At 51.0% G+C, this 23,850-nt stretch overlaps 2 protein-coding genes across 4 annotated transcripts; one reads left to right on the forward strand and one right to left on the reverse strand.

Moving 5' to 3' along the window:
• The first annotated feature begins 2,931 nt into the window (after nt 1-2,931).
• Nucleotides 2,932-14,043, forward strand: Alg1 (ALG1 chitobiosyldiphosphodolichol beta-mannosyltransferase). 2 transcript variants are annotated; one of them, XM_075941932.1, is made up of 13 exons: nt 2,932-3,156; nt 4,237-4,314; nt 4,447-4,550; nt 6,501-6,649; nt 8,153-8,242; nt 8,551-8,661; nt 9,417-9,538; nt 9,662-9,700; nt 9,912-9,971; nt 10,798-10,908; nt 11,669-11,783; nt 12,832-12,907; nt 13,632-14,043. In XM_075941932.1, exons 1-13 carry the CDS (start codon nt 2,949-2,951, stop codon nt 13,761-13,763), a joined length of 1,395 nt encoding a protein of 464 aa, XP_075798047.1. In that variant the 5' UTR covers nt 2,932-2,948; the 3' UTR covers nt 13,764-14,043. The 2 variants fall into 2 exon arrangements, with proteins under 2 accessions (XP_075798047.1, XP_075798049.1); XM_075941934.1 differs by lacking the exon at nt 2,932-3,156 and adding an exon at nt 3,191-3,445.
• Nucleotides 14,044-14,225: 182 nt separating this feature from the next.
• Nucleotides 14,226-23,727, reverse strand: Eef2kmt (eukaryotic elongation factor 2 lysine methyltransferase). 2 transcript variants are annotated; one of them, XM_075941935.1, is made up of 8 exons: nt 23,605-23,727; nt 20,588-20,650; nt 18,975-19,055; nt 17,964-18,065; nt 17,538-17,671; nt 17,194-17,459; nt 16,063-16,209; nt 14,314-14,482 (listed from the first exon to the last, which is right to left on the reverse strand). In XM_075941935.1, exons 1-8 carry the CDS (start codon nt 23,698-23,700, stop codon nt 14,364-14,366), a joined length of 1,008 nt encoding a protein of 335 aa, XP_075798050.1. In that variant the 5' UTR covers nt 23,701-23,727; the 3' UTR covers nt 14,314-14,363. The 2 variants fall into 2 exon arrangements, with proteins under 2 accessions (XP_075798051.1, XP_075798050.1); XM_075941936.1 differs by lacking the exon at nt 17,964-18,065 and having other exon boundaries at nt 14,226-14,482.
• Between the last annotated feature and the right edge of the window lie 123 nt (nt 23,728-23,850).

Raw genomic sequence — 23,850 nt, forward strand, 5'->3', positions numbered from 1 at the left:
CAGCTATAATCCCTTTCTGAGATCCTTGACTCTAAAGCCAAAACCACCTGGTCAAAGCCTTGACTCTAAAGTCAAAACCACCTGGTCAAAGCTGCCAAGGTCTGCTGCTTGAAGGAGCTGGGACTTGGCTGCCGCATTCAGTTACATCGTCACCAGCTGCCTCTTGCTGATGGTCTTCTTCATTGCTGACGCTTTTCTCTAATTCCTTCTCACAGTTTGGAATTTGCTTAGCTGGTTGGGTCTTGCCATGAAGCCGCCACTCCTTCATTCTATTTAGCACCAGACTTTTCTTTAAACTTCTTATCTGGATTTGGCTCCAGCATCATACTTTCTGGTGCTCCTAATCTCCTCAAGCTGTACCTTTTGTGTTTTTCCTTTCTCAGTGTGGTGATTTGAAATAAAACGGCCCCCGAAGGGAGTGGTACTATTGGGAGGCGTGGCCTTGTTGGAGGCAGTGTGTCACTGTAGGGGCGGGCTTTCAAGTCTTCTCAGACCATGTCCTGTTGCCTGAGTCAAGATGTCGGACTCTCAGCTGCTTCTCCAGCACCATGTCTGCCTGCACACCACCACATCACACCATGATGACAATGGATTAAACCTCTGAAACTGTAAGGCACCCCAGTTAAATGTTTTTCCTTTATAAGAGTTGCCGTGGTCATTGTGTCTCTTCATGGCAGTAGAAACCCTAACTAAGACAGATGGACACAGTGGGAAATCATATGGAAGTCAACATGCAGGGCCTCAAACAACTAAAAAGGGAATTTCCATGTGATTCAGCCACACTGCTTCTAGAATCTATGCCAGCAAGCCGCAGAGATACCTGCACACCCTGTTTATTGCAGTATTTAGGTGGATAAGATATGGAACCAGCCTAGATGACCACCAGTAGAGGAGTGGATAAAGAAAACACGGGACATGTGCACAGTGGAGGATTCTTCTGAGGAGGAGGAGGACAGGTCTCAGAGCTTGACATGTAACTGGACTTGGCCTGGTCCTCCCGCCTCTACCTCTTGAGTACGGGGACTACATGTGGGCCACCATGCCTGTACACTGGAGTTTTATTCAACCATAAAGAATCGTGCAATTATATCATTTGTAAGAAATTAGAATGAACAGGGGATTATGTTAAGTAAAAATAATCTAGACTCAGAAAGATAAGCAGCATCTTTCTCTCCTGCTTGGACTCCAGGGGCAAAGGGATAAAAAAGTAAAATGGAGACTACTGAAAATGATGAGTATCCTGGATAGTGTCGTTTTACTTTCTTTTATTGTTGTGAAGAGACACCATGACCACGCCAACTCCTATAAAGGAAAACATTTAATTGGGGTGCCTTACAGTTCAGGGGTTCAGTCCATTATTATCCTGGTGGGAAGCATGGCAGTGTGCAGGCAGACATGGTGCTGGAGAAGGAGCTGAGATTTCTCCATTTGCATCCACAGGAAGTGACTGCCATGCTGGTCGTGGCTTGAGCATCTGAGACCTCAAAGCTGGCCCCCTGTGAACACTTCCTCCAACAAGGCTGCACCTGCTCCAACAAGGCCACACCTCCTCATAGTGCCATTCCCTATGGCCTATAGGAGCCATTTCATTCAAACCACCACAATGAATAAGATCAAATGTGCTAAGGCATGCACAGAGCTGTCACAATGAGCTGGAGAGATGCTCAGCTGTTAACCCAGGTTTGGTTCTCAGCCCTTGAGTAGCAGTTCACAGGCACCCATCACTCCAGTTCTAGAGGATGCAGCACCCTCTTCTGACCTCTTCAGGCACACAATGTCCATATGTTCATACAGGCAAATGCATTTATACACACAAAATAAAAAGGAAATATAATAAAATGTGGTCTACCTCTGTCTTTGTATAACCAATATATGCCAATAAAATCTATAGTTTTTACTATCTTCCTTAGTTTATTTTTTTTTTTGTTTTTCATTTCATTTATTTAGTTAAATTAAATTGATGTAGAGTAGACTCCTAGATGTCAGAGTCTGGGTCAGTCCCCTCCACCCAAGGCCTGGGATAGCACTCCACACAAGGACCAATAAGAGCTACTTCCACTTTCCCTTAAATGGACCCCCTAAATTCGCAGATGTATCTAATTTGAGGCGCTCAGAATGTGTGCAAGGATAGTTATGAATGCGCCTGGCTCTTCTAGCCCAAAGTTCTTCCCCAGTCCTCCCCAAAACACAATCAGGTCTGTCACAGCAATATCGCACTACACTGGTACTAACTGCTGGTCGAGTGTCGAGTCGCAGGACTTTAGAGGGAGTTGGTTCTCTCCTTCCATTGTGTGGGCTCCCGAGATCAAACTCTATCATGGCAGCAAACACCTTTACCTGAGGAGACTTTTTTTTTTTTTTTTTTTTTTTTTGCATCAGCCACTTATGCAAAGTTTTATTTCACTTGTTAGTGAGGCCGCTGTAGAGAGACAGAAGGCAGAAAGAAAGAAGCTTGGTCTGATCTTAGCCAGGACCTTGTTTATTCATGACAAGAGGGTATTTTTGTTACCCATGTGTGCCGATGGTCAAGATGCCCACAGAGCTGAGATACGACCTTTTACAGCGGTGGAAATGACCTCGTAGTCCATAAGGGAAGATGGGAAGTGTATTCTTTCAGTAGGCAAGTTTGAAATTTATCATAGGTCTCTGAAAAAGAAGTTCTTAGAGTCTAATAAAGGAACAGCTTTACTTTCAGAGGGGCACAGTTCAGGGAACCTGACGTGGCTATGTCCTACTAATTCTTGGGCTCCTTAAGCAGTTTCTCCGAGGCCACCGATCCTCTCCCGGCCCCGCCCCTCCTTTCAGGCTCCGCCCCTACCTTCCAGTTCCTTTTCTTCCAGACACCGCCTTATCCAAGGCCCCGCCCCCGACGCAGCAGGGCCTGGGGCTGCGGCTGCGCACAGCCAGGCTTGCCGGCCAGGTCATGTGCTCAGCGCCGGCGGGCCAAGATGGCGGCGTCCTGCGTGGCGGTGCTGGCTACGGCGCTGCTGTTGCCGGTGCTGCTGCTGTGCGCGTGGAAGCGCGGGCGACAGGCGGGCGCGTCCGCGCACGTGGTCGTTGTGGTGCTGGGCGATGTAGGCCGCAGCCCTCGCATGCAGTACCACGCGCTGTCATTGGCCCAGAGCGGCTTCTCCGTGACGCTGCTGGGGTTCTACAGTGAGTGGCAGGGACTTGGGAGGGATGCTCATCCGGGACCCTTGGCTCGCTCTGGTCTGGGGCTGAGGCAGGAACGGTTGTGCTCCTCTCCTGCCTGTTCAGGCCTGGACCGCTGCTCCCTGGTGTCTGCAAGCAGCCTGTGTCAGCCGCCCTTTACCATACGTGAGGACTACGAAGAGATCAGTTGCAAGGTCCCATTTAATTCGCCTAGGTAGTGCAGAGACTGGGGCTGAAACCCTGGTGTGTGAGACCTCAGTGCTGGTCACCACTTCCTCGTGCTGTCTTGTCAGTGAGTTAAGACACGGTGTTTCTTTACATCCAGCGCTGAGCCTTTCTGGTTGGGGATGTTTCTCTTGTTCCCTAAGGTACAGGCAGAGGTGTCCACTTTCTCCTCCTTATGCACCATGTTGATGATTTTGCAGGGGCCCAGTCTCACTAAGCAGCCAATAGCTGGCTTGGACCTCGGTGTGTAGACCACAGTGTCCTTGAACTCACAGAGATCAACCTGCCTTTAGGGTGCTTTAATTAAAGGTGTGCACTACCAAGCCCCCAATATGTCCGACCTTTTGACAGCGATATGAGATTTACCAGCATTCATAGCTATCCTTGCATACATTCTGGGCATCTCAAATTGGACACATCTGCGAATTTAGGGGTCCATTTAAGGGAAAGTGGGAGTAGCTCTTATTGGTCCCTGTGTGGAGTGCTATCCCAGGCCTTGGGTGGAGGGGACTGACCCAGACTCTGACATCTAGGAGTCTACATCAGTTTAATTGAGTTCCTATTGCTCGCCAGTCATTAAGTTAAAGAATGTGGATATGATAAAGGACATTCTAGTAGAAGAACACAGAGTGACCTCATTTTCTATTCTGGCTATTGGGGACCAGAGAGGTTTTGATAAGAACTAGACTAGGACCCCTCCCACACCATTTATTTAAGACAGCGGCTCGCTTTGTAGCACGTGCTAGCCTTGAACACCCTGTCCTCTTTATCCTTTCAAGTACTGGAATTACAGGTGTGAAGGAACACACCCTGCTGCCTCTACTTCTGATACCTTAAAGGGCTCATTTGCATTTGCAGACTCCAAGCCTCGCAGTGAACTCTTGCAGAGTGATAAGATTCAGATTGTGAAGCTGACAGAGCTGCCAAGTTTGGGAGGTAGGACCAGACAACTCCAGGTTCCTGATTAGGGGGAGGTGGTTTGGAGGGGTGGTTGTGTATTGGGGAGCTGAGGGGACTAGCAGACTGCCAGGAGCTCCATTGTAGAGACGGATGTTTTCTGACTTGCAGCTGGACCCCGAGTTCTCCAGTATGGAGTCAAGGTTCTATTTCAGGCAGTGTACTTGCTATGGAAGTTGATGTGCACAGACCCTGCAGCCTACATCTTCCTTCAGGTATATGCCAGCTGCTGCCTACCTGTGAGAGCCGCTATTAGCAGTTCACTTGGGGGCCTTGGAAACATGCACAAATTGGGTTGTTGGTGTGGGTCAGTGAGGTCCTGGATTTGATTTCCAGTCCACACACAAAATGCACAAATTATTATATATATTGCATACTTCTATGTGCATAAAGTATAAAACACATGAGGAGGGCTGTTGCATTCATGGACTTGTGGCAGCTGTGGTCACCTGTACGACACCAGCACAGATCTAGCCTGCCCACATTTAGCATGGCTAGGGGAGGAATTCATGCGGTGCTGTCCCTAGCTGAGGAACTGTTGGCAGTTAGTGGTTGTTAAGGAACGGGGAGTCCTTTTTCTTCCATAGTGAGTCCACTAGTGAAATGCCCATGTTCCAGGAAGTAACCTCATTCCTGTGTTCATACAAGCAACTCTAATTAAACTTAGTCATTAAAAATAAAAGATATGAAACTAGGAGGGGACTAGTTGGTTTATTGAAAGGTTGGGAGGAGGCTAGGAAAGGCTAAGGTGTGAATGATCAAAATAATTATGTATACAGTAATGAAATTGTCAAATAATAAGTGCAATAATATTAAAAACCAAATAAGCATGAGTGTAGGGGTTGCTGGAGAAAAGGCTCAGCATTTAAAATTCCTTGTTCTTGCAGAGGACCTAGGCTTAGTTCCCAGCACATACAATAGTGGCTTACAACTGTTTGTAACTCCAATTCCAGGGGATCTAATGCCCCCTCCTGGCCTCTACAGGCACTAGGCATGCATGTGGTGTACACACATACATGTAGGCAACCACTTACATGAATAAAAATAAATATTAAAAACCAAAAACTTGAGTAGGAGTTTCTAGTGTCTGTTGTGTGTGTCGTACCCACTGGTATCTTGATGTATTTAATTGATGTATTTTAATGCTCTCAAGAGCCCTGTGGCATAGATTCTCACTATTTAGACCAGACTGGCCTCAAACTCACAGAGATATGTCTGCTTCTGTCCCTTGAATGTTGGGATTAAGGGTGTGCACCACTACACCTGGTCTTACTGTTTTTTTTTGATCTTTTACATATGACTGAGGTAAGAGTATAGGGTATATACATCTGTAACTCATGTCCAGTTTCTTTCTTAGGAGAAATTCTTAGCAGTGGAATTGCTTTGTCAGAAATTCCTGTTTAAAATGTGGTGTGTAACTTGATAGCATCAGAGTGAACCTGGGCCTTTGGGGTGCCTGTGTTTTAGGTTTTGTGATTTCTGCGGCTATTTGGCGTTTTTCAGAGCTTGCAAACAAACAAAAAACCAAAACCAAACCAAAAAACCCAAATAACATGTTTTTCCATTTTTGTGTTCTTATTTTTACCTTTCCCTTAGTTTTTATTTTATCTTGGTGTGTGTGCATGTACATGCGTGTTCATGTGGGCTTGAAGGTATACATGCCACGGCATGTGTGTGGAGGGCGGAGGACAACCTCGGGGGTCCTTTCGTTGTTTGAGATGGGGGTCTCTGTCCCTCACCTCATACATAGGCTAGCTTTCCTATGACCTTCCACGGTTATCTCCTGTCTTCCAGCTCCTATCTTGCTGGAGGAATCCTGGGGTTATTTTTGGGAGATGCCATGCTCAGCTCTATATGGAGTCTGGGATGAATGCAGGTCCTTATGTTTGGGTGGCAAATTCTTTACCTCTTGAACCGTGTCCTTAACCCAGGCGCTCTTGATTGTTCATGATTTGGGGGTTTCCAGATTGGTCAGTTTTGATAACTTCTTACTCTGTTTTCTTCTTTTGATGGCGGAGAGGACCTTCCTTCTGCCCATTGCTGATGAGAGCCTTTGAAGGTCACGGCCTCATCTTTGCTCTTTGCTGTGTGGTCCCTCCTCTTCATTCGGGTACATGGGCCATGGTCTGTGCTTCCTCCACTGCCTCCAAGTGTCTCTTTCCTAGAACCCTCCGGGCCTGCCTGCCATTGCCGTCTGCTGGCTTGTGGGCTGCCTGTGTGGGAGCAAACTGGTCATCGACTGGCACAACTATGGCTACTCCATCATGGGCTTGGTGCACGGCCCCCGACACCCCATCGTGCTGCTGGCCAAGTGGTGAGAGGGTGTGCGTGGGAGGAAGGGCCTGGTTGTCCCATCTCATTGTGTGCTTCCAGCTCTAGGGGTCACCTAGTTGTGCCCTTTCCCTTCCCCTCCTGGGACTGATGCCCCTTGTTGCCCAAGCAGTTCCTGACTGTCACACAACACCAGCTTCATGCCAGGGGCCAGGTGCCAGGCCAGGCCCGCGTGTCTCCCATCTGTCTCCATCACCCCAGCTGTGGTACACTGTACGAGTTAGGAGAGTGGGCTGAGAGTCATGTTGTCTCTTGCCACCAGGAAGTAAGTTAGGAATCACCCCCAGGGAGTTCCATTTCAGAGCCTTCTCCATATCTGGAGGGGGAAAAGGCTGCAGTAGGTAGTATGGTGGTAGCTAAGGATCTTTCTCACTTGGTCCAGCCTGGCTTTGAATTCGTGTCGGTCCTCTTGCCTCAGCTGCTTATGCTCTGGGATTATAGGCACACTCCTCCACACCCAGTTTATTACCTCTCACCTCCCCACTGAGGCAGGGCTTCTGTGTAGCTCTGGCTGTCCTGGAACTCCCTTTGTAGACCAGGCTGGCCTCAAATGCAGAGATCCCGCCTCTGCCTCCTGAGTGCTGAGGTTAAAGGCTTATGGCATCACCCCCAGCTTTTAGGTATTTTCTTTTTGTAATTTTTTGATTTTTGTTTTTAAAAAATAACTTTATAAATGGATATTTTTCCTGAGTATTTTTTGGTGTACCTGTGGAGGCCGGAAGAGGGCATCAGATCCCCTGGGACTGGACTTAGATGGTTGTGAGCTGCCATGTACCCTGGTCCTCTAGAAGAGCAGCCAGTGCTATCTGGTCCCTAAATTTGATTTTTTTGAGTCTCGCTTATTGCAGGCTGGCCTTGATCTACCTGAGGTTACAGGTATGCGCTGCCACACTTATTTTATGATGTGCTGGGGATGGAATCCAGGACTCCGATGCATTATGGGCAAGCACTCTACCAGATGAGCTACATCCTGCCTTTTTCTCTTGAGTGTTTGGATAGGCGTGCACCACCATGCCCCGTTTTTGTAGCACTCGAAATGGAACCAGGGCCTTAGCTTGCCAGGAAAGCACTCTGCCAGCTGAGCCACATTTCCAGCCTGCAGCTTAGTAACCTTGACTTCCTCTTCCTCCCTCTCCTGGGACAAAGCTTCAAGTCACTAAACTCCCTTTATACCGCAGTGAGAGAGTGGCAGCCCTGCTGGTCCAGGGTGCTGAGACTTGCTTAAGTGGCCGTTACTGGGTTTCTCCTCTATTGTGTGCAAATGGATTTATGGAGACCGTTTCCTTTTGAAGTAACTGTAAGCTGAACAGGGAAGGAAGTGTGTGAAAAAGTAACTGTACAGGGAGCGCATGGCACATCCCGACAGGCTCAAGGGCCCTAGTTCTGCAGCCTTTTCACTACCCATGGGTATCAAGTCATATGGAGAATGGGGTGGCATCTACGCTCATCCCATGGCCACCTGCTGATCCTCAAGACATCTTTGTAGGTATGAGAAGTTCTTCGGGCGCCTATCCCATCTGAACCTGTGTGTGACCAATGCGATGCGGGAGGACCTGGCGGAGAACTGGTGTATCAGGTATGCAGGCCTGGGATACCCATCAGCCCGCCAAGTGTTTTGAGAGCTGCAGCACCTGCTGCTGTGTTGCATTGTAGCAGTCATGCCCTGAGAGATAGTTAAGGGCTTGAGAAGCCAAGGGAGGAGGCAGTAGGCTGTCTTTACCTCCCAGCTGTGTGGCCTAGGACTTCTTGGTCCTGAAGGTCTGCAGTATTCTGAGTGATCCTGGAGTTTCCTGTCTTTGGGATTCCCTAAATTCCCTTGCTTTTTGGAATCCTGCTGTGTCCTGTTTCTTAGAATTTTCTCTGTCCACTTCCATCTCACGTCAGGGCTGTGACTGTCTACGACAAGCCAGCATCTTTCTTTAAGGAGACGCCCCTGGACCTGCAGCACGAGCTCTTCATGAAGCTGAGCCGCACATACCCTCCTTTCCAAAGCTGGTATGTCTCCTGTCTCTCCGCTGTCCTGGTCTCCTGCAGACTCATCCAGGGCCAGCAAGCTAATGCTGCAGCCTGCCACCTATTCCTGTAAATAGGCTTTTATTGGAACACAGTCCACCTGTTCACCTCTATGTTGTCAGTGGCTGCTAGAAACCTGGTGTGGTGGTGAATCTCTGTAATCCCAGCACTGGGGAGGCTGAGGCAGGAGGATTTTAAGTTGAGGCCAGCTGGGCTACATGGCAAGCCCCAGTGTTTGTTCCCAAACTACAGCAGTGGAACTGGGTTTCACAAGAGTCTATGACCTACAGAGCCTGAAGCAGCTACTCTCAGGCCCTTTAAGGAACTGCCTGCTGAGCCTTGTGCTACCTTGCCCTGTGGCCAGTGGGTTCTTGTGGGGCAGGGGACCTGAGTGTCCTCTGGGCATCTCACTGGGGAGAGAAGACACCTGTTTCAATTCTGCCCCGTCCTCTGTGTGCTCTGGGAACCAAGCATGGTTGCTGGGAGGCAGGACAACACCTCACTGGGATGCTGTGTGTTCTTGGGAATCAGGTGTAGTTGCTGGGAGGCGGGTCAGTACCTTCTCACTGGGATGCTGAGCAGGTAGAGTGGAGAGCCTGTGGGGGTGGGTACTGTTCCTATAACCTCAGTCCCAGCAACCAGGATCAGTGAGGTCAGTAGGGTGCCAAATGGCTGGGAGCCTGTGGCTCCTCTTGTGCCAGTGTCTAGTATCTCACCTCTCTCCTCTGATTCTTCAGCTCTACGCCCTTGGACCCCAGCGTGGAGAGGTCGGCCTTCACCGAGAGGGATTGTCAGAGTGGGGTGGTGAGGCATCTGCATGGGCGGCCAGCACTGCTTGTGAGCAGCACGAGCTGGACAGGTCTGCCTCCCTCAGTACCTGGGGTGTGTGCCCAGCTTGTCTTGGGATCTGGGGATGGGTGTACGAGTAGGGCGGGAGGTTTGGGAGGCAGTCTGTGACCCTTTTCCCCTTCTCTCCCTGCAGAGGATGAGGACTTCTCCATCCTGCTGGGAGCATTAGAAAGTAGGTGTGTGGTGCATTAGCAGCTTGGAGCTTGGCAGGGGCTACTGCTTGGCGCTTACCTGACCTTTTGTGGCAGCCTGTCACGTGGTGTGCCCCCTGGTGTCATGGGTGGGCCAGCTTGGGACTAGCATCCCCCCCCCCCCCCCCGAGAAGCAGCTTCCCTGCTACACTTATTTATTTTTTCTTGGTTGGTGTGTCTTTTTTAAAACAGAGTTTGAACAACTAACACTCAATGGAGACAGCCTTCCTTCCCTAGTCTGTGTGATAACAGGTACAATGGGAACACCATATCATATTTTTAGAAGGGCAGAGGGTGGCAGAAGGATGGGCATATGGCCTTTAGAGGGCACTGTTAGTAGTCATCTCAGTTCTCCAGGGTAATTTCTCCCTTTCTCCTCGAGACCTTGCCCAAGCTAGGCAAGTGCTCTACCATGGAGCTACATCCCTATCTGTGGTTTATCTGTGTGGAGAGAGAGGGTCTTGTAGGTTGTCCAGGCTGGCCTTGAACCCACTCTGTAGTCCAGGCAAGTTTTGATATGCTAACTTGCCTCAGACTCCCAAGTAGCTGGTACAGGACTGTGCCACCATGTCCCTATGGGTATAGGTTCTACATCTACTTGATAAATAGGGAACCTGAGGCTCAGAAAGGACTCAGGAGTTCAGATTTCAATCTGGATGATACTTAGACCAAACCCTCCCCTTTCCCAGTGCACTCCCAGCCTCTGTAGTTCAGAAGCAGTGTGTCCTCTGCCCAGTCACAGGGTTAGGCAGTTCCCTCCTCCTGCTCCCTCCCAGTCAGGTTCCTAGGGGACCCTGGCATGCTAAGGAAAGTCCCTGTATCACTTGGTGCAGGTGGAGATTTGGTGTCCGTCTTGTTGGCACCCTAGCATTTATCTTAGGCCCCTTAGCAACCTGCAGCCCTGTGCCAGCTGGCTGTGCTGTGCTTAGTGTCTTGGCCATGGGATGTCAGGGCCTGATGGGGCCACTGGTGGGTGTGGTTTTGGGAGAGAGTTGTCAAGTGTCAGCTGGAGCAGCAGGACCTGCCCAGTGGTAGTGATGGAGAACGACAGTGTTAGTGACTTTTCTTCTCTGTGAAGGGAAGGGACCTCTCAGGGAGCACTACCGCCACCTCATCAGCCAGAAGCACCTCCGGCATGTCCAGTTCTGCACCCCATGGCTGGAGGCCGAGGACTACCCCCTGCTTCTAGGTGAGACAGAGTACAACACTATCCCACAAGGGCAGACTGAGCTCCTTTTTGCCCTGTAATCTTTGTACCCTAAGGTAGCCCTGAGTTTGCAGCACAGCCTCCTGCCTCAGCCCCAAGTACTGGGGTCATAGGTGTGCACTGGCGTGTCTGGGTTTTGTTGTTTGTTTTTTGAGACAGGGTTTTCCTGTGTAGTCCTGGCTGTCCTGGAACTCAGACCAGACTGGCCTTGAGCTCAGAGAGCTACCTGCCCCCTTGCCTCCTAAGTGCTGGAATTAAAGGCATGCGCCACCACTGGCTACTTTGTTTTTTAACTTAGAGGAGTTGGCTCTCTCCCTCCATCCACTATGAGGTCCAGAGATGGAACTCAGTGTCAGGCTTGGGAGCACTGTCACCTGCTAAGTCAAGGCAGCCACCTTTAGTTATTTTTAAGTGGTCACTGGGTAGTATTCTTAACAAAGCTGAATGAACCACAATCATAGCCAGAAACTGCTTATCACAGTGATTGCCTGGGAATTTTCTCTTTGAAAATGAATTATGGCTAAGAAGAAACAATAAATCAATACAAGTAAAAACAAAAATGAGTTTTAATCATTAGGCAGTGGGAGACAGGACCCAGTGGTCAGCCATGTTTCTGCCTCTGGTCAGGCTGCCTGACTCCTTGGTCAGTTTCAGTCTGACAGGGACAGCTTCTGATTTCCCCTCCTTGTCTAGGGATCATTACACAGGAGAATGTGCCCTAGTGTTTTGACTGTCTTTGCAGGGTCAGCGGACCTGGGTGTCTGTCTACACATGTCTTCCAGTGGTCTGGACCTGCCCATGAAGGTGGTGGACATGTTTGGGTGCTGTTTGCCTGTTTGTGCCGTGAACTTCAAGTGGTAGGAACAGATACCACGCTACACCTGGGGCATATTCTAGATCAGCAGCCGGGGGCCCTGTCCTATGGTTGGGCTGAGCCCTAGTGAAGGATAGTCAGCTTGGGGCATCCACACCATGCTAGTCACCCAGATACCAAATGTAGCTAGGATTTTGGAAATATTAGTACATGCCTGTAGTCTGGAGGCAGAGGCAAGAGGATCCCTGAGCTTGAAGCCAGCCTGTGCTACCTGAGTTCCTGTCTTGGGAATGTTATAGCAAGGAGCATATTGATTGTGTCTGTATCAGCATGTAGCTTTCTTGTCCTTGTTCCTTGCTGGGATGTAGACACCATCTAGAGAGGATGTGAAGCATAGAGTGGGGTTCACGTGGATCACGTGCAAAGCAGTTTACACAAGGAACCACCTGCGGATATGAGAGGGGCTCCAGGAATATGTCCTGCACAGATAGAGAGGGACGGGGTGGCTGGAGTTTGTTCATGGTTGACATTCTACTCAGGCTCCTGCTGTGAGAAGGGAACAGGGGCCAGAGCTGCCTGCAGTCGACTGGGTTTACATCCCTCTGTTCTGTGGCTCGTCTCTCAATTGGATGGGAACCATCCACACCAGTGCAGTTCTGGGACTCCACTTTCCCTGGCCAGGGTGGGTGTGGGCATGGAGGCTGCAGCTTGACAGCTCGAGACCAGCCACAGGATGGAGTTCAGGATGTGATGTGAAACCCTGTGTGAGCCAAGCTCAGGCTCTGTCGGGATCAAATCTCCCAGTGACTCTGCAAAGGTACTCCCGATGTGTAGAGCCAAATACAGGCTTGCTGGGACTCTAGTTCTCAGGCTGGAGTGGAGAAAAAACACAGAAACCATCTTGACACAGAAAGGTCACCTTCCTTTCTCCCAGTCAGCCTGGTGTTTTGACATGTGCTCTTGCAGGCTTTTCTTTCCAAATACTCCATCTCGGAACACTGAGGCCAACCTACCATTCTTGACGCTGGCTTCACCTGAGGGAGTAGTGGTCTCATCTGTGTTCCCATCCTTTCCCCTTGTTTTGTCTGCAGTTTGCATGAGCTCGTGAGACATGGAGAGAACGGACTGGTTTTCAAGGATGCGGAGGAGCTGGCAGCACAGCTGCAGGTAGTAGGCCGACTCCCGGGGGGGGGGGGGGGGGCTCGTGGCTTTAACCCTGGCTTTGAGCCAGCTCTCTGATCTCTGCTCCTCCACAAGGACAGCTGTGGTGGGACTCTGGGATGTAGACAGGCGGAGGAAGGAAGCAGAAGCCTCCAAGATAGTCTCTCACCCTGCTCTGCCATTCACAATGACAGGAGCTAGAAGAGCCAGGCATACACATATACTCCTGCCTTCTGTTTGTAAAGATGGGAGCTGTGCTTCCCTCTGGGGAGAGTGGGGAATAAGGGAGTTTCTGCAGAAGTATACTTGTGCTCTCATTTCTGACAAGGGACTTGTTTGTCCTTACGTCCTTGTGAGAACTCTGAAACTCCATCCTTGTGCGGATGGGAATACAGCTGTGGACATGTACAGGGAGACTGGATTCCTTACTTACAAAAAATGCCAGGTGGGCTGGACTCAGCCTGAAGCCTGCAGTTTGCCGGCCCCTGATAGATACTTCAAATGCAAAGCTGTCATGGCCTCCATCTTAACTGCACCTGCAGTTGTGTTAGGGGTGGTAGAGGGAAGGGAAGACAGCAGGTGGAGGCTCATGCCCCATCGCAGGGCTGTGGGTAAGTAGATTGATTCTTCAGGTATCCAGTGAGGGGAGGGGCACTGCTAGGCATGAGCAAGGACCTGACATGGAGCTGGGTGCATAGGGAGCTGAATTCCAGTCTTCCTTTTCCTGTAGATGCTTTTCTTAAAGTTTCCTGACCCTGATGGAAAGCTAAACCAGTTCCGGAAGGAACTCCGGGAGTCGGAACAACTGCGGTGGGACGAGAGCTGGCAGCGGACTGTGCTCCCTTTGGTCACTCACAAATGACTTCCAGGCCAGAGGCTAGGGCCCTGCCCTCAGGGTGTGGAGCTAGGTCCAGGCTCCATCCATCCTGTACCCCCCCTTCCAACCAGCACCTGCTCCACTTGTCTCTGGTGGGCTGTTGAGTGCCCCCTAGTGGCCAGAAGCCCAAGGACAGCAGTGGACAACTGGGAAATGGACAACTGGGAAAGTGAACGATCTGGCAGCTGCTTCATCCTGTGTCTCTGAGAAGCTCTTCTCTCTGGTGACCTGTAAACCTCTCTGTCCCTGGATTTTTGTCTCCGGACTTTTACATTCCTTATGTTCTGGTTCTTTTGGGCTGCCATGAGCTCTGGGATATCATGTGTTCACTGGGATTGGCTGAGCAAGGCCTGAGCTGTCTGGCAGGACAGTCATACTTGATAAATTCATGTTTTTATTAGCACAGTAGAAATGCTTGCTCTGAGCCCATGTCCTCTCCAGATGAGCTGCTGAGGACAGGCACCACACTCAGCCTGTGCTTACTGTCCATTTGTGCTTTGCTATTAACTTCCCTGCCCAACAGAAGCCTTCCCAGCTTTCCCACGGACTCTTCCCATGACAGCAATCTCACTTTACCAGTCACCTTCAAATACTGTGATGATGGCTCAGCACGAGCTTCAGGATTACGATGGCCGAGTGCTCTTCATAGGGGAATAGTTTGCTGGCGTGAGGAGGCACTTCTTCCCAGTAGATCCCTGCACGATCTAGACAGAGAACAGAGATCTCAGGAGGGCAGTGTTGGGTACAGGAAGTCAGTCTGTTAGTGCATGGCTGTTGACACAGGTGTGCATTCAAGCTGATTTACTTGGGCCACAGGTTTCTAGGCCCATGCAGGTGCCCTAAGGGTCTGTGTGTGGGCCCACTCAGTCTACAGGAGATTGGTAGGGTTCTGCTCTGCCATTTCCCACTGTATTCCCTTAAGGCCCCACAAACCTCCTGTCTCTGTCTCCAGCAGCACTAGAGTTACAGGTGCTGTGGCCACAACCCCACTTTTTATCCCCCCCAAGACAGGGTTTCTCTATGTAGCCCCAGCTGTCCTGGAACTTGCTTCATAGAACACACTGGACTCAAACTACAGAGATCTGCCTGCCTCTGCCTCCCGAGTGCTGGGATTAAAGGCGTGCACCACTGCCTCCCAGCTCACACCCAGCTTTTTGCATGGGTGCTGAGGATTCAAACTCAGGTCTTCGTGTTTGTGCAGTAAGCACTTCTGCCTACTGGTCTCTCTCCAGCCTGAAGGCGGTAAACAGCAACAGTGTGGCCCCTCTCCCACCACAGCCCCTGGGCTGCCTGGGTTCATGGGACTTGCAAGGACTGTGGGCTGATGCGGTCTCGTCTACATTTCTATTATAAGTAAAGCTAGGAGTTTAAAGGGCAGAGCACCACAGGCATTGAAATATGCGAGGCCCCAGAGCCCACCACCCGAGTGTGACAGACACAAGTTGGCACACTTCAAACTCCTACCTGAATTTTTAAAAATATTTTTAAAAATGGAATCTGGCCTTGCACATAGTAGGAAGCATTCTACCACTGAGCTAAGTGTCCTGATCCCATAAAGAGAGTTACTGAAATCAGGAACAGGCTACTGCTCTGGTTTTTTTTTTTTATTTTTTTATTTTTTTTTTATTTTTCGAGACAGGGTTTCTCTGGTTTTGGAGCCTGTCCTGGAACTAGCTCTGTAGACCAGCCTGGTCTCGAACTCACAGAGATCCGCCTGCCTCTGCCTCCCAAGTGCTGGGATTAAAGGTGTGCGCCACCACCGCCCGGCTCAGGCTACTGCTCTGTAGTACTCGATTTTCCTAGGGGAAAATAGATTGCAGGTATTTATGTGTGCATGCACATGTGTGCGCAAGTACATTAGTGCTCCATCAGTGGGTTCTGGGAGCACCGACCTGCTTATTTGCTCTATACTGAAGGGGGAGTCTGTCCACAGATGCTATGGCAGGTGAGTAGACAGCTTTGTTCTGAGTGCCTTAGTGTCTAAAGGGGACGCGGGATGATGGCAGGACAGCTTTCCAGGTGCTGGCTGGTGTCAGACTGGAGCACAGACAAGGCTCGTAGTAGTACCATCTGGGGGCTCCGCAGATGGCAGGGCCCTTATTCCTCTTCTAAATCAACCCGTAGCTTCTCTCTAGTTGCAGAGTGCTCAAACAATGGCTTCCAACTGCTCACTGCCTCTGCAGGCCAGGCTGTGCCTCACAGAACAGATAAGGATGGGATGGGTGCTGAGGAGCAAGGCCAAAGTCAGCCCGACTTTTAAACCCTCCTAGGGTCGGGAACTGACCCAGCTCTGTGATGAACAGCTTGCCCGTGTCTTGGCTGCGGACGGTATAGGCCACGTAGACATCAGGAACATTCTTCCTCTGGCAGTCGCTGAGCAGCTTCAGGACCCTGACCAGTGACAGTGTCACTTCCCCATAGTATAGCACATCTGCAATGGAAAGGCTGTTATTGAAGGGTCTTCTGTTAGGGTCTGTGCCCAGAGCAAGGGTGTGGGGCTGAGCGGACGTTGGCATGGGGTGAGGGCCCGTGCATCGAGTGGTGGTGTTGAGACTTAGGGCTGTTCCATAGGAAGGTGCTGCGGATGAAATGGAGGAAGTCTAAAAGCTTTACAGTGGAGCCTCACCCCCCAACCCCGTGGCAACATTGGTTCCATGCCCCTTTTTCATTTGCTTAGTGAGCAGGTCTTAGCCGGCTCTGGGGCGAAGTGGGGGGACCTTATTGTGTCAGCTGCAGAGTGGGAGGTACTGTTTCTGGTGACCTCTGTTGTGCTAGGGGAGGAAGGATCATTGATGGCCCAGGCAAACACTGCTTTCCAAGATTCCATGCTCTTTGTCATCTCTGAAAGACACAGTACAGGGACCTAGGACCCAGATGTGCTGGTGGGAACAGACAAGGCCACATGGCACAGTGATGATGATAACTCCCTGGCATATCTGCATGGAGCCAGCACAGACAGTGTGGCAGGGCCACTCAGCTCCTGTTCCCTGAGTTGGCCTCTGTCACTCCATTTAAACATGACCCAGGATGGTGCTATCAATAGGTGGAGAAGTTGGTTGTGGCCCTGAGAGGACCACAGGCTGCGTGGCCTTTGCCCCATCTAAAGATCCAGGGTGGCCGTTTATCGCCAGCAATGGGGCAGTCTTGGTGAGGTGGGTGACTTTCCTGGTGTTCACTCCAGGACCAGGGAGGGAAACAGGTGGCCTCAGGGGAAGGTCCTCTAGACCAGGCTAGTGTCCTGCCCATCTTACGTCTTCATGTCACAGCAATGAGAGCATCTGTTTCCACAGAAGGGTCTGGGGCTCTGGAGTGTGTGCTGTGACATCACTTGGTGGCCTAGGGTGTCACTCGGGGGCCCTGCCTGCAGCATCCATTGTGTCTTTATCTGCCCGGGTGAGCGCTGCTGGGGCATTACCTGCTGCAATGACGACATCTGCCTGGAAGGCAGAGAGCTGAGAGGCTGTCACCTCGTCCCAGTCCAGCTCGGCCACTGTCACCTTCGGGCTGCCTGGGTCAGTGGGAGTGTCGGGCTCTAGGGAGAAGCCGTTGAGGAGCACATTTCCACGAAGCTGCTCTAGCACCTGGCCATGGCAGTCGCTGAAGATAAATGCTCTGGGGTGGCACGCCTTGCAAACAGCCAGGCCCGTGAGCCCAGCTCCGCTGCCTAGCTCCAGGACAGTCCTGTGGGAGATGGGGACCTCTGCTCACAACTGCACCAGCCCCACCTGCCTTAGTGCCCCGCCTGTGCCCCAAGATTACCTGTCCGTGAAGACTGCTGGGTTCTTGATGGCCCACTCTGCCAGGCAGAGAGCAGCATCCCATGTCACCAAGCCTGTGGTGCCATGGGACACAATGGCCGTGCTCTCAGAGAGTGTGACCGAGTCTCCTGAAGGCTGCAGAGACAGGAAGAATGAACAGAGTTATCAGAGTATTATTGGTGGGTCCTAAATCACAGCAACTGAGCAGCTGAGCAGAATATGTCTATGCTGGAATATACTCAGCAGTGAAAAGAAACCAAGTTGCTACAGCCAGAAATATGGGTGAGCTTGAGGCTACTGTGCTGAGTGAAAGGAGCCATGCCGTGTGATCCCCTTCATCTAAAACTTTTAAAATGACCCAGTCAATCACAGACAAGACTGTGAGGTGCGTGGGGGTAGGAACAACACAATAACATTCATATCATACCAGCAAATAGCTCCGGTGGCACTGGGTGGACTCTTCGGCCATCAAAACCTCTGCCAGCGCCTCGTACAGTGCATCCAAAGGCTCTGTGGGCACAGCCTCATGCTGGGAACAGATGGTGAGCTTCAACTGAGGGCCACACTGACCCTTGTAAATAACCATTCTGTTGCTCGCTTCTATCTGCTCTGAACAGGACCGGATGGCTTTTACAGCATTCATGGTGCTGGGGCTGGAACCCAGGACCTTGTGCAGGTTAGGTTGGTATTCCGCTAAGCCATGCTCCAACCTGGCTTTTACCAGATTTATAGGGGAAATTTTGGAGTGGGAGATAAGATAGCATATGGACAATTTAGAATTAAAATTAACAAGAGTGCACTGGTGGGTGCCTCAGGGAGATGTGTGGAGAGTTAGAGCAGGTAAGGCCTAGGCCAGCAGGCAGAGTCCAGGAGAAAGCCACACTGCCTAGGAGAGGTGCCACTGTCCTTAGATGACGTGTTCAAGTGAGCCCCAAGTGCCCAGTGCAGCTTTAAGCTGCCTTTTGGTGGCGTTGAGACACAGCTTCACCTGGCCTCAGAGCCCTGTCCCTCCCAGTGCTGCGAGGGCCTACAGAGGCACTGAGGTGGTAAGGCCTGGAGCCAGGTCGTGCAGAGATCACAGCTGTGCTGAGTCTTACACAGTCTTAAGGTGTCTTACAGAGGTGGGGAAGACACTGCAAACTCCAGCAGGAGTGGGTGGGCCAGCCAGGAAATGGCTGGTGGTGTGGGGGAGGAGGAGGCATCCTTCACCCAGTGGCAGGGATGTCTGGTAGGAGGGAGAACCCGAGTCCAGGAGATGAAGCTGCTGCTGAGAGTCCTGGCCTCTCTCCTACCCTGTCCCACCCTGCCCTCCCTTGATAGCCCACCAGCATCTGCCTGCCCCAAGGCAGGGAGGTGGGGCTGCTGGAGCCTGGCAGAGCTCTGGACCTCTGTGTTCCCCTATGTGGCCCAGCCCTGGCAGCCACTGCCCATCACTGACCTTTTTGATGAGCTTTGAGAGAAAGCAGCGTGCATACTTCACAGATGGCAGGTGCTGCACACACACAGGGTGCTTCACAGTCTAGACAACAAAAGACAAGAAGGTGATTGCTACAGAGACATGCCTTTAGTGTCCAAGATGCTTCACATGACTGGAGGGAGCCTGATGTGCTGGGACAATGGGGGTGTGTGCCCCGGGCATCGACAAAATGGAGACTTTTCTTGAGATGATCTTACTATATATCTCAGATTGACCTCAAATTTACATCTTCCTGCCTTAGGATTATGGGTATGTGCTGCCACTCCCAATGTAAGATTGAGCTTTAAGTTCTTTCTTTACAACGTTTCTACATAGTGGCACAGCTCCGGACAGGAAGCTGAGTTCACAGGCCCTTTCCTGTCCACCCAGGGAGGCAGGTGGGGATGACATTAGTCTATTGTGAGGGCAAAAGTGGGGTATCTGGCTTCAGGGAGGAGGTGAGGGCCCAGTGCAGACCCCCAGATACCTGTCCTGGCTATGAGGCCTAGGTGGTGAGGAGGGTTAGAGATAGAGCCAAGCAGGCAAATATGGAAGAGCAAAGGCCCTGCCTAGACAGGAACTAATGACTCAGTGGAAGTCAGGAGCAGGTCAGAGAGGGCTGTGTGGGGTAGCTCCCAGGTGGCTCAAGGAGGTCAGAGGACCAGCAGGAAGCAGGAGATGGAAATGGGCCTGGAGGGAGGTGTAGCTTTCTACCTTGGGAGGACGGCAGGATCCCCTTACATCTGCCAGAGCTTCCTACTGAGGGTTCATCCACTACAACCCATTGGCTCTTAAAGCAATATGCTCTAATTTTTGTTGGGTTACCCATGGAAGATTGTAAGACAAAGCCTGACTGCTTCCTCCTTCCTTTCCCCCTTTATCTTCCTTTCTGATAACAGGGTTCCCCAGTATAGCTCAGGCTGACTTTGAGTTGGCCCTGGCCTAGGCTCCTTGGGTGGGCTTGGTGGCTGGGGGCATTGATTCAGGAAACCTCTACCCAAAGGCATGTGCATTGCTGAGATCAAATCCCACCTCTGCCTCTGATACTGAGCAGACAAGATGAGCTTTCTTATTTGCCTTAAATGTGAAGAACATTTCAAAGCGGTTATCAAATGCTGAAAGCAGCCACCTATCACCTGCTGTCCCTGTAGTTCAGGACTTCCTAGTGGGTGGGCTGGAGAGATGGCTCAGTGGTTGAGAGCACTGATTCCCAGCACCTACATGGTGGCTCACAACTATCTGTAACTCCAGTCCCAGGGAATATGACACCCTTTTCTGACATACACGTAGGCAAACACCCCCACATATATTAAAAAATACCCAAAAGTTAAAGCCATATAGAAAAAATGGCATAGTAGCACTCCACAGAGACATAGTCTTAAAAAATAAAAAGGCATCCCCTGGCTTCCCTCATCTTGTGCAGTTGTCTGAATATCTTCTTCATCCATTAAAACCAAACAGCCAGAGCTGTCTGAGGTGCTGACACCCATATGCATTGCCAACTCAAGTGCTGTATCTTTGTTTTTGGGGGCATTGCTTGGAAAGGGTACAGGTAAGCCTTGGCTCTGCTATTTGGGTATGCTGGGGGCTCTTACCTTCTGCAGAATAGCCAGCAACAACTCAGAACCTGAGGGCTCCTTTAATTTCTCTTCTAGGCTCTGTTCCGAGGAGAGAGAGTGAGAGATAAATCCTAGGGGGATTGTCTCAGCAACATTACACCGCTGTGGAATATTCTGATAAAGAGCATCAGTTATCTTTACCCAGGGACCTGGAGCCAATCTGAAGTGGGAGCCACCAGAGGTAAACTCAGTCTGATGTCACAGGCCATGTGGGGCTGAGTATCAGTAGACTAACTCCCGATTCAATCACTGGGGTTCCAGCAACTTTGAAGCTGAGCTGGTAAACTAAGAATCAGTTACAGCATAAAGGCCTGGAACCTGCCACTTAAGCTAGGAGACTCAGATGTGTGGTGCCAAGCCTGGCCATGCCGTCTTTCTCACAGGGACTCAGCTCCAGTCAGGGCAGGTATGTGACACACTACAAGCCGTCATGTCTTCAGAGCATTTTACGATGCTTTGACGCTTTTCTAGCCTTGTCTACACTCAGTCTCATCCCTGTTCACCCCAGTACAGCTGCACCAGCTCCTTTACTGTTCTTAAGCACGGCAGCCATGTTTCTATCATAAGACCTTTGCTTCCTGTTCTCCAAGACTATCCTGTGGCTGGCTGTTTCAGGGCTTGGGTAGCAGTTCAAGAGCTGCCTCTTTTGGGAGGCCTTTGATGACTCCATTTGCCATTTCCTTGCTTGTTCTTTTGAGACAGGGTCTCAGCCTGTAGCTGGGGTTGGTCTCTGACTCACAGAGATCCTCCTGCTTTAGCACCCCAAGCTGAGACTGGCTCCCTCACGTGGTTTCGCTTGTTTTCTGGCTACTTACGGTGTCTTGTCTGAGTAGGGCTGGTCTCTACTGTGCCCTGTTGTAGAAGTCTTTAGGTTCTTGCTGTAAGCACTCTTATGTTCATTTTCCTATAAATAAGCAAAGGCTGTGCGGGGGGTGGGGGTGGGGTAATGCTACTCCCTAATATAGGAGCTATTGGACTCTCCCTTCCTGCCCTGGCTGCCTTAAGCAAAAGTCAGACAGCAGCGGGACTGCCCTTACGTCAGCCTTGGCTGTCTGATCACTCCATAAACACCTTGGACAACCACAGCTGATCTGCATGGTGCAGTCTCGTCCAGGGCTGTTTTAGGTACTTTGCAACAGACTTTTTGCTGTCATAAGCCTGGGTACACACTATATTACTCTGCATTCATTTTGATGTGCAGATGGGGAGCACGCCCCCTGGTGGCTTAGTGGAAGGATGGCTGGGATGGTACTAAGAGGCAAGGCTGTGATTGGTTCAGACAACTACATAACCTGCTGTGGTGCCCGGGCGGTGGTGGCGATCCCAATCCCAGCACTTGGGAGGCAGAGGCAGGCGGATCTCTGTGAGTTCGAGACCAGCCTGGTTTACAAGAGCTAGTTCCAGGACAGGCTCCAAAACCACATAGAAACCCTGCCTCGAAAAACCAAAAAAAAAAAAAAAAAAAAAAAAGAAGGGAGTGGACTATGTCGGGCAGTGGTGCATGCCTTTAATCCCAGGCAGAGGCAGGCGGATCTCTGTGAGTTCAAGGCCAACCTGGTCTACAAGAGCTAGTTCCAGGGCTGGAGAGTTGGCTCAGCCGTTAAAGGCTGGGCTCACAACCAAAAATATAAGAGCTAGTTCCAGGACAGGCTCTAAAGCTACAGAGAAACCCTGTCTTGGAAAACAAACAAACAAAAGAAGGGAGTGGACCACAAAGAGCCCTCCTGGGAATGGTCTCTTCTTGGTGCAGGCTGAGCTGGTAACATGTCTCCATGTTACAGACACAGAGACAGCAGAGCAGTGGTGGCTGGACCACTCAACAGTGGCTGGCAGAATTGTAAAAGCAGCCAGGCAGCTGACCGTGGTCAAGAGTTAAGGAATCCCCACTCCTAAGGCCTGCACAAGAGCTGTATGTTTGCAAGGGCTGCTACCAAGGGCTGAGGAAACCCAGCACGTAGGCCTGCTGGGAAGCTGGCAGCCAAAATGCCTCAAGAACTCCGGAGGTCCATAAGGACCAAGGGCGCCCTATATGCAAGAAACCTGCAATTGCTGCTCTTGTCTGCCTACAGCTGGCACAGGAAAACACAGCATGCCCTGAGCTTCTTGTCTGCCTATGATTTCTAGCTGGGAAAAAGAAAAAAGAAAAAGAAGCCCAACTGTTTGGTAGCAAGAGACATTGTATCCCCCACAGTGTTATTTAGATGGCACAAAGATGTAGCCACTTGTAAGGTCCCACAGTATATAATTCATACAGCACATAGAGGTTTGAGTTAGGATTCTTCTTTTTGTAGACCAGGCGGGTCTCAGAGTTTGAGACCCAGAGTGCTAGGATAATTGGCGTGCCACCTCCCACGGTGCTCGAATTCTAAGCAGAAAGTTGGTCTCCCTGGCCAGAGTTTTGGCTCTCACCCTTTCGTACTTAAACGGAGTGACAACGGACCCCAGTATAGTGCACTGTGGGCGACCCTGAGCAAGTGCTTAGCACTGACATCGAACGGAGACCCATAAGCTACAGGGTTCCAATCTGTGTTAAGATCAGAAATACCACTCAAAGAAACCGGGCAGACTTTGGAGGAATACAATTTTACAGTGACTCATGCCGGTGAGTTCCTTGCACACGAGTTATCAGCGAGGACTCTCCAAAGGAACCTCGTGCCTGAGCCGCACGTCCCCAGACAGCCAGGAAGTTCCCTTTTCAGTCTGAATTCCGAGGCGGTTCTGCCTGCAGCCAGCCCTTTGGATGGGAGCCTGGCCTCCCCTTCAGGAGAGCGCGGTTGAAGTTTTCAAAGCTGTTTTGCAGTTGCCAAGATGACCGATCACTTGCTTAAAAAGTCGCTAAAATAAGACAGCCCGGCCCGTGACCCTGGAAGTTCTGCCAGAGAAGGGCCCAGCCTGCCTCCCCAAGTCGGGCAATGAGCGAAGGCGGCCCCAGACGCCCAGCCCGGCAGCCCCAGATGCTCAACCCCAACACCCGCCTTAGATCTGCCGCCCACCTGCCAGGGAAAGGAGGGAAGCGCTCGAGCCGCCAGGAAGCGGCGCTCAAAACTCTGCAGCAGAGACGTGGCCCCCTCGTGGTCCTCAGGCGCCATCGCGGGGCAGGGCCAATGTCGCCTGAAAACAAGCGGAAGCAAGACCTGAGTCTGAGGAGGCGGGGCAAAGAGGCTGGAGCTGTGGGCGGGGCTAGTCAATACTCCGGCCCAGGAGGTGGGGCATGGGGCGCCCTGGGGGCGGGGAGTATG

Source organism: Microtus pennsylvanicus, chromosome 11, assembly GCF_037038515.1.
Source record: "Microtus pennsylvanicus isolate mMicPen1 chromosome 11, mMicPen1.hap1, whole genome shotgun sequence".
NCBI lineage: Eukaryota > Metazoa > Chordata > Mammalia > Rodentia > Cricetidae > Microtus > Microtus pennsylvanicus.

Bases quoted from the DNA above. Each gene is read 5' to 3' on its own strand.
- Eef2kmt (XM_075941935.1), bottom strand. From the start codon at position 23,700: ATGGCGCCTGAGGACCACGAGGGGGCCACGTCTCTGCTGCAGAGTTTT. The intron at 18,066-18,974 runs GTCAGTGATGGG...ATCTGTTCCCAG, and splicing joins TCTCAAAGCTCATCAAAAAG to CATGAGGCTGTGCCCACAGA. The intron at 16,210-17,193 runs GTAATGCCCCAG...TTTCCATTGCAG, and splicing joins AGATGTCGTCATTGCAGCAG to ATGTGCTATACTATGGGGAA.
- Alg1 (XM_075941932.1), top strand. From the start codon at position 2,949: ATGGCGGCGTCCTGCGTGGCGGTGCTGGCTACGGCGCTGCTGTTGCCG. The intron at 10,909-11,668 runs GTGAGACAGAGT...CTGTCTTTGCAG, and splicing joins GGACTACCCCCTGCTTCTAG to GGTCAGCGGACCTGGGTGTC. The intron at 11,784-12,831 runs GTAGGAACAGAT...TTTTGTCTGCAG, and splicing joins TGTGCCGTGAACTTCAAGTG to TTTGCATGAGCTCGTGAGAC.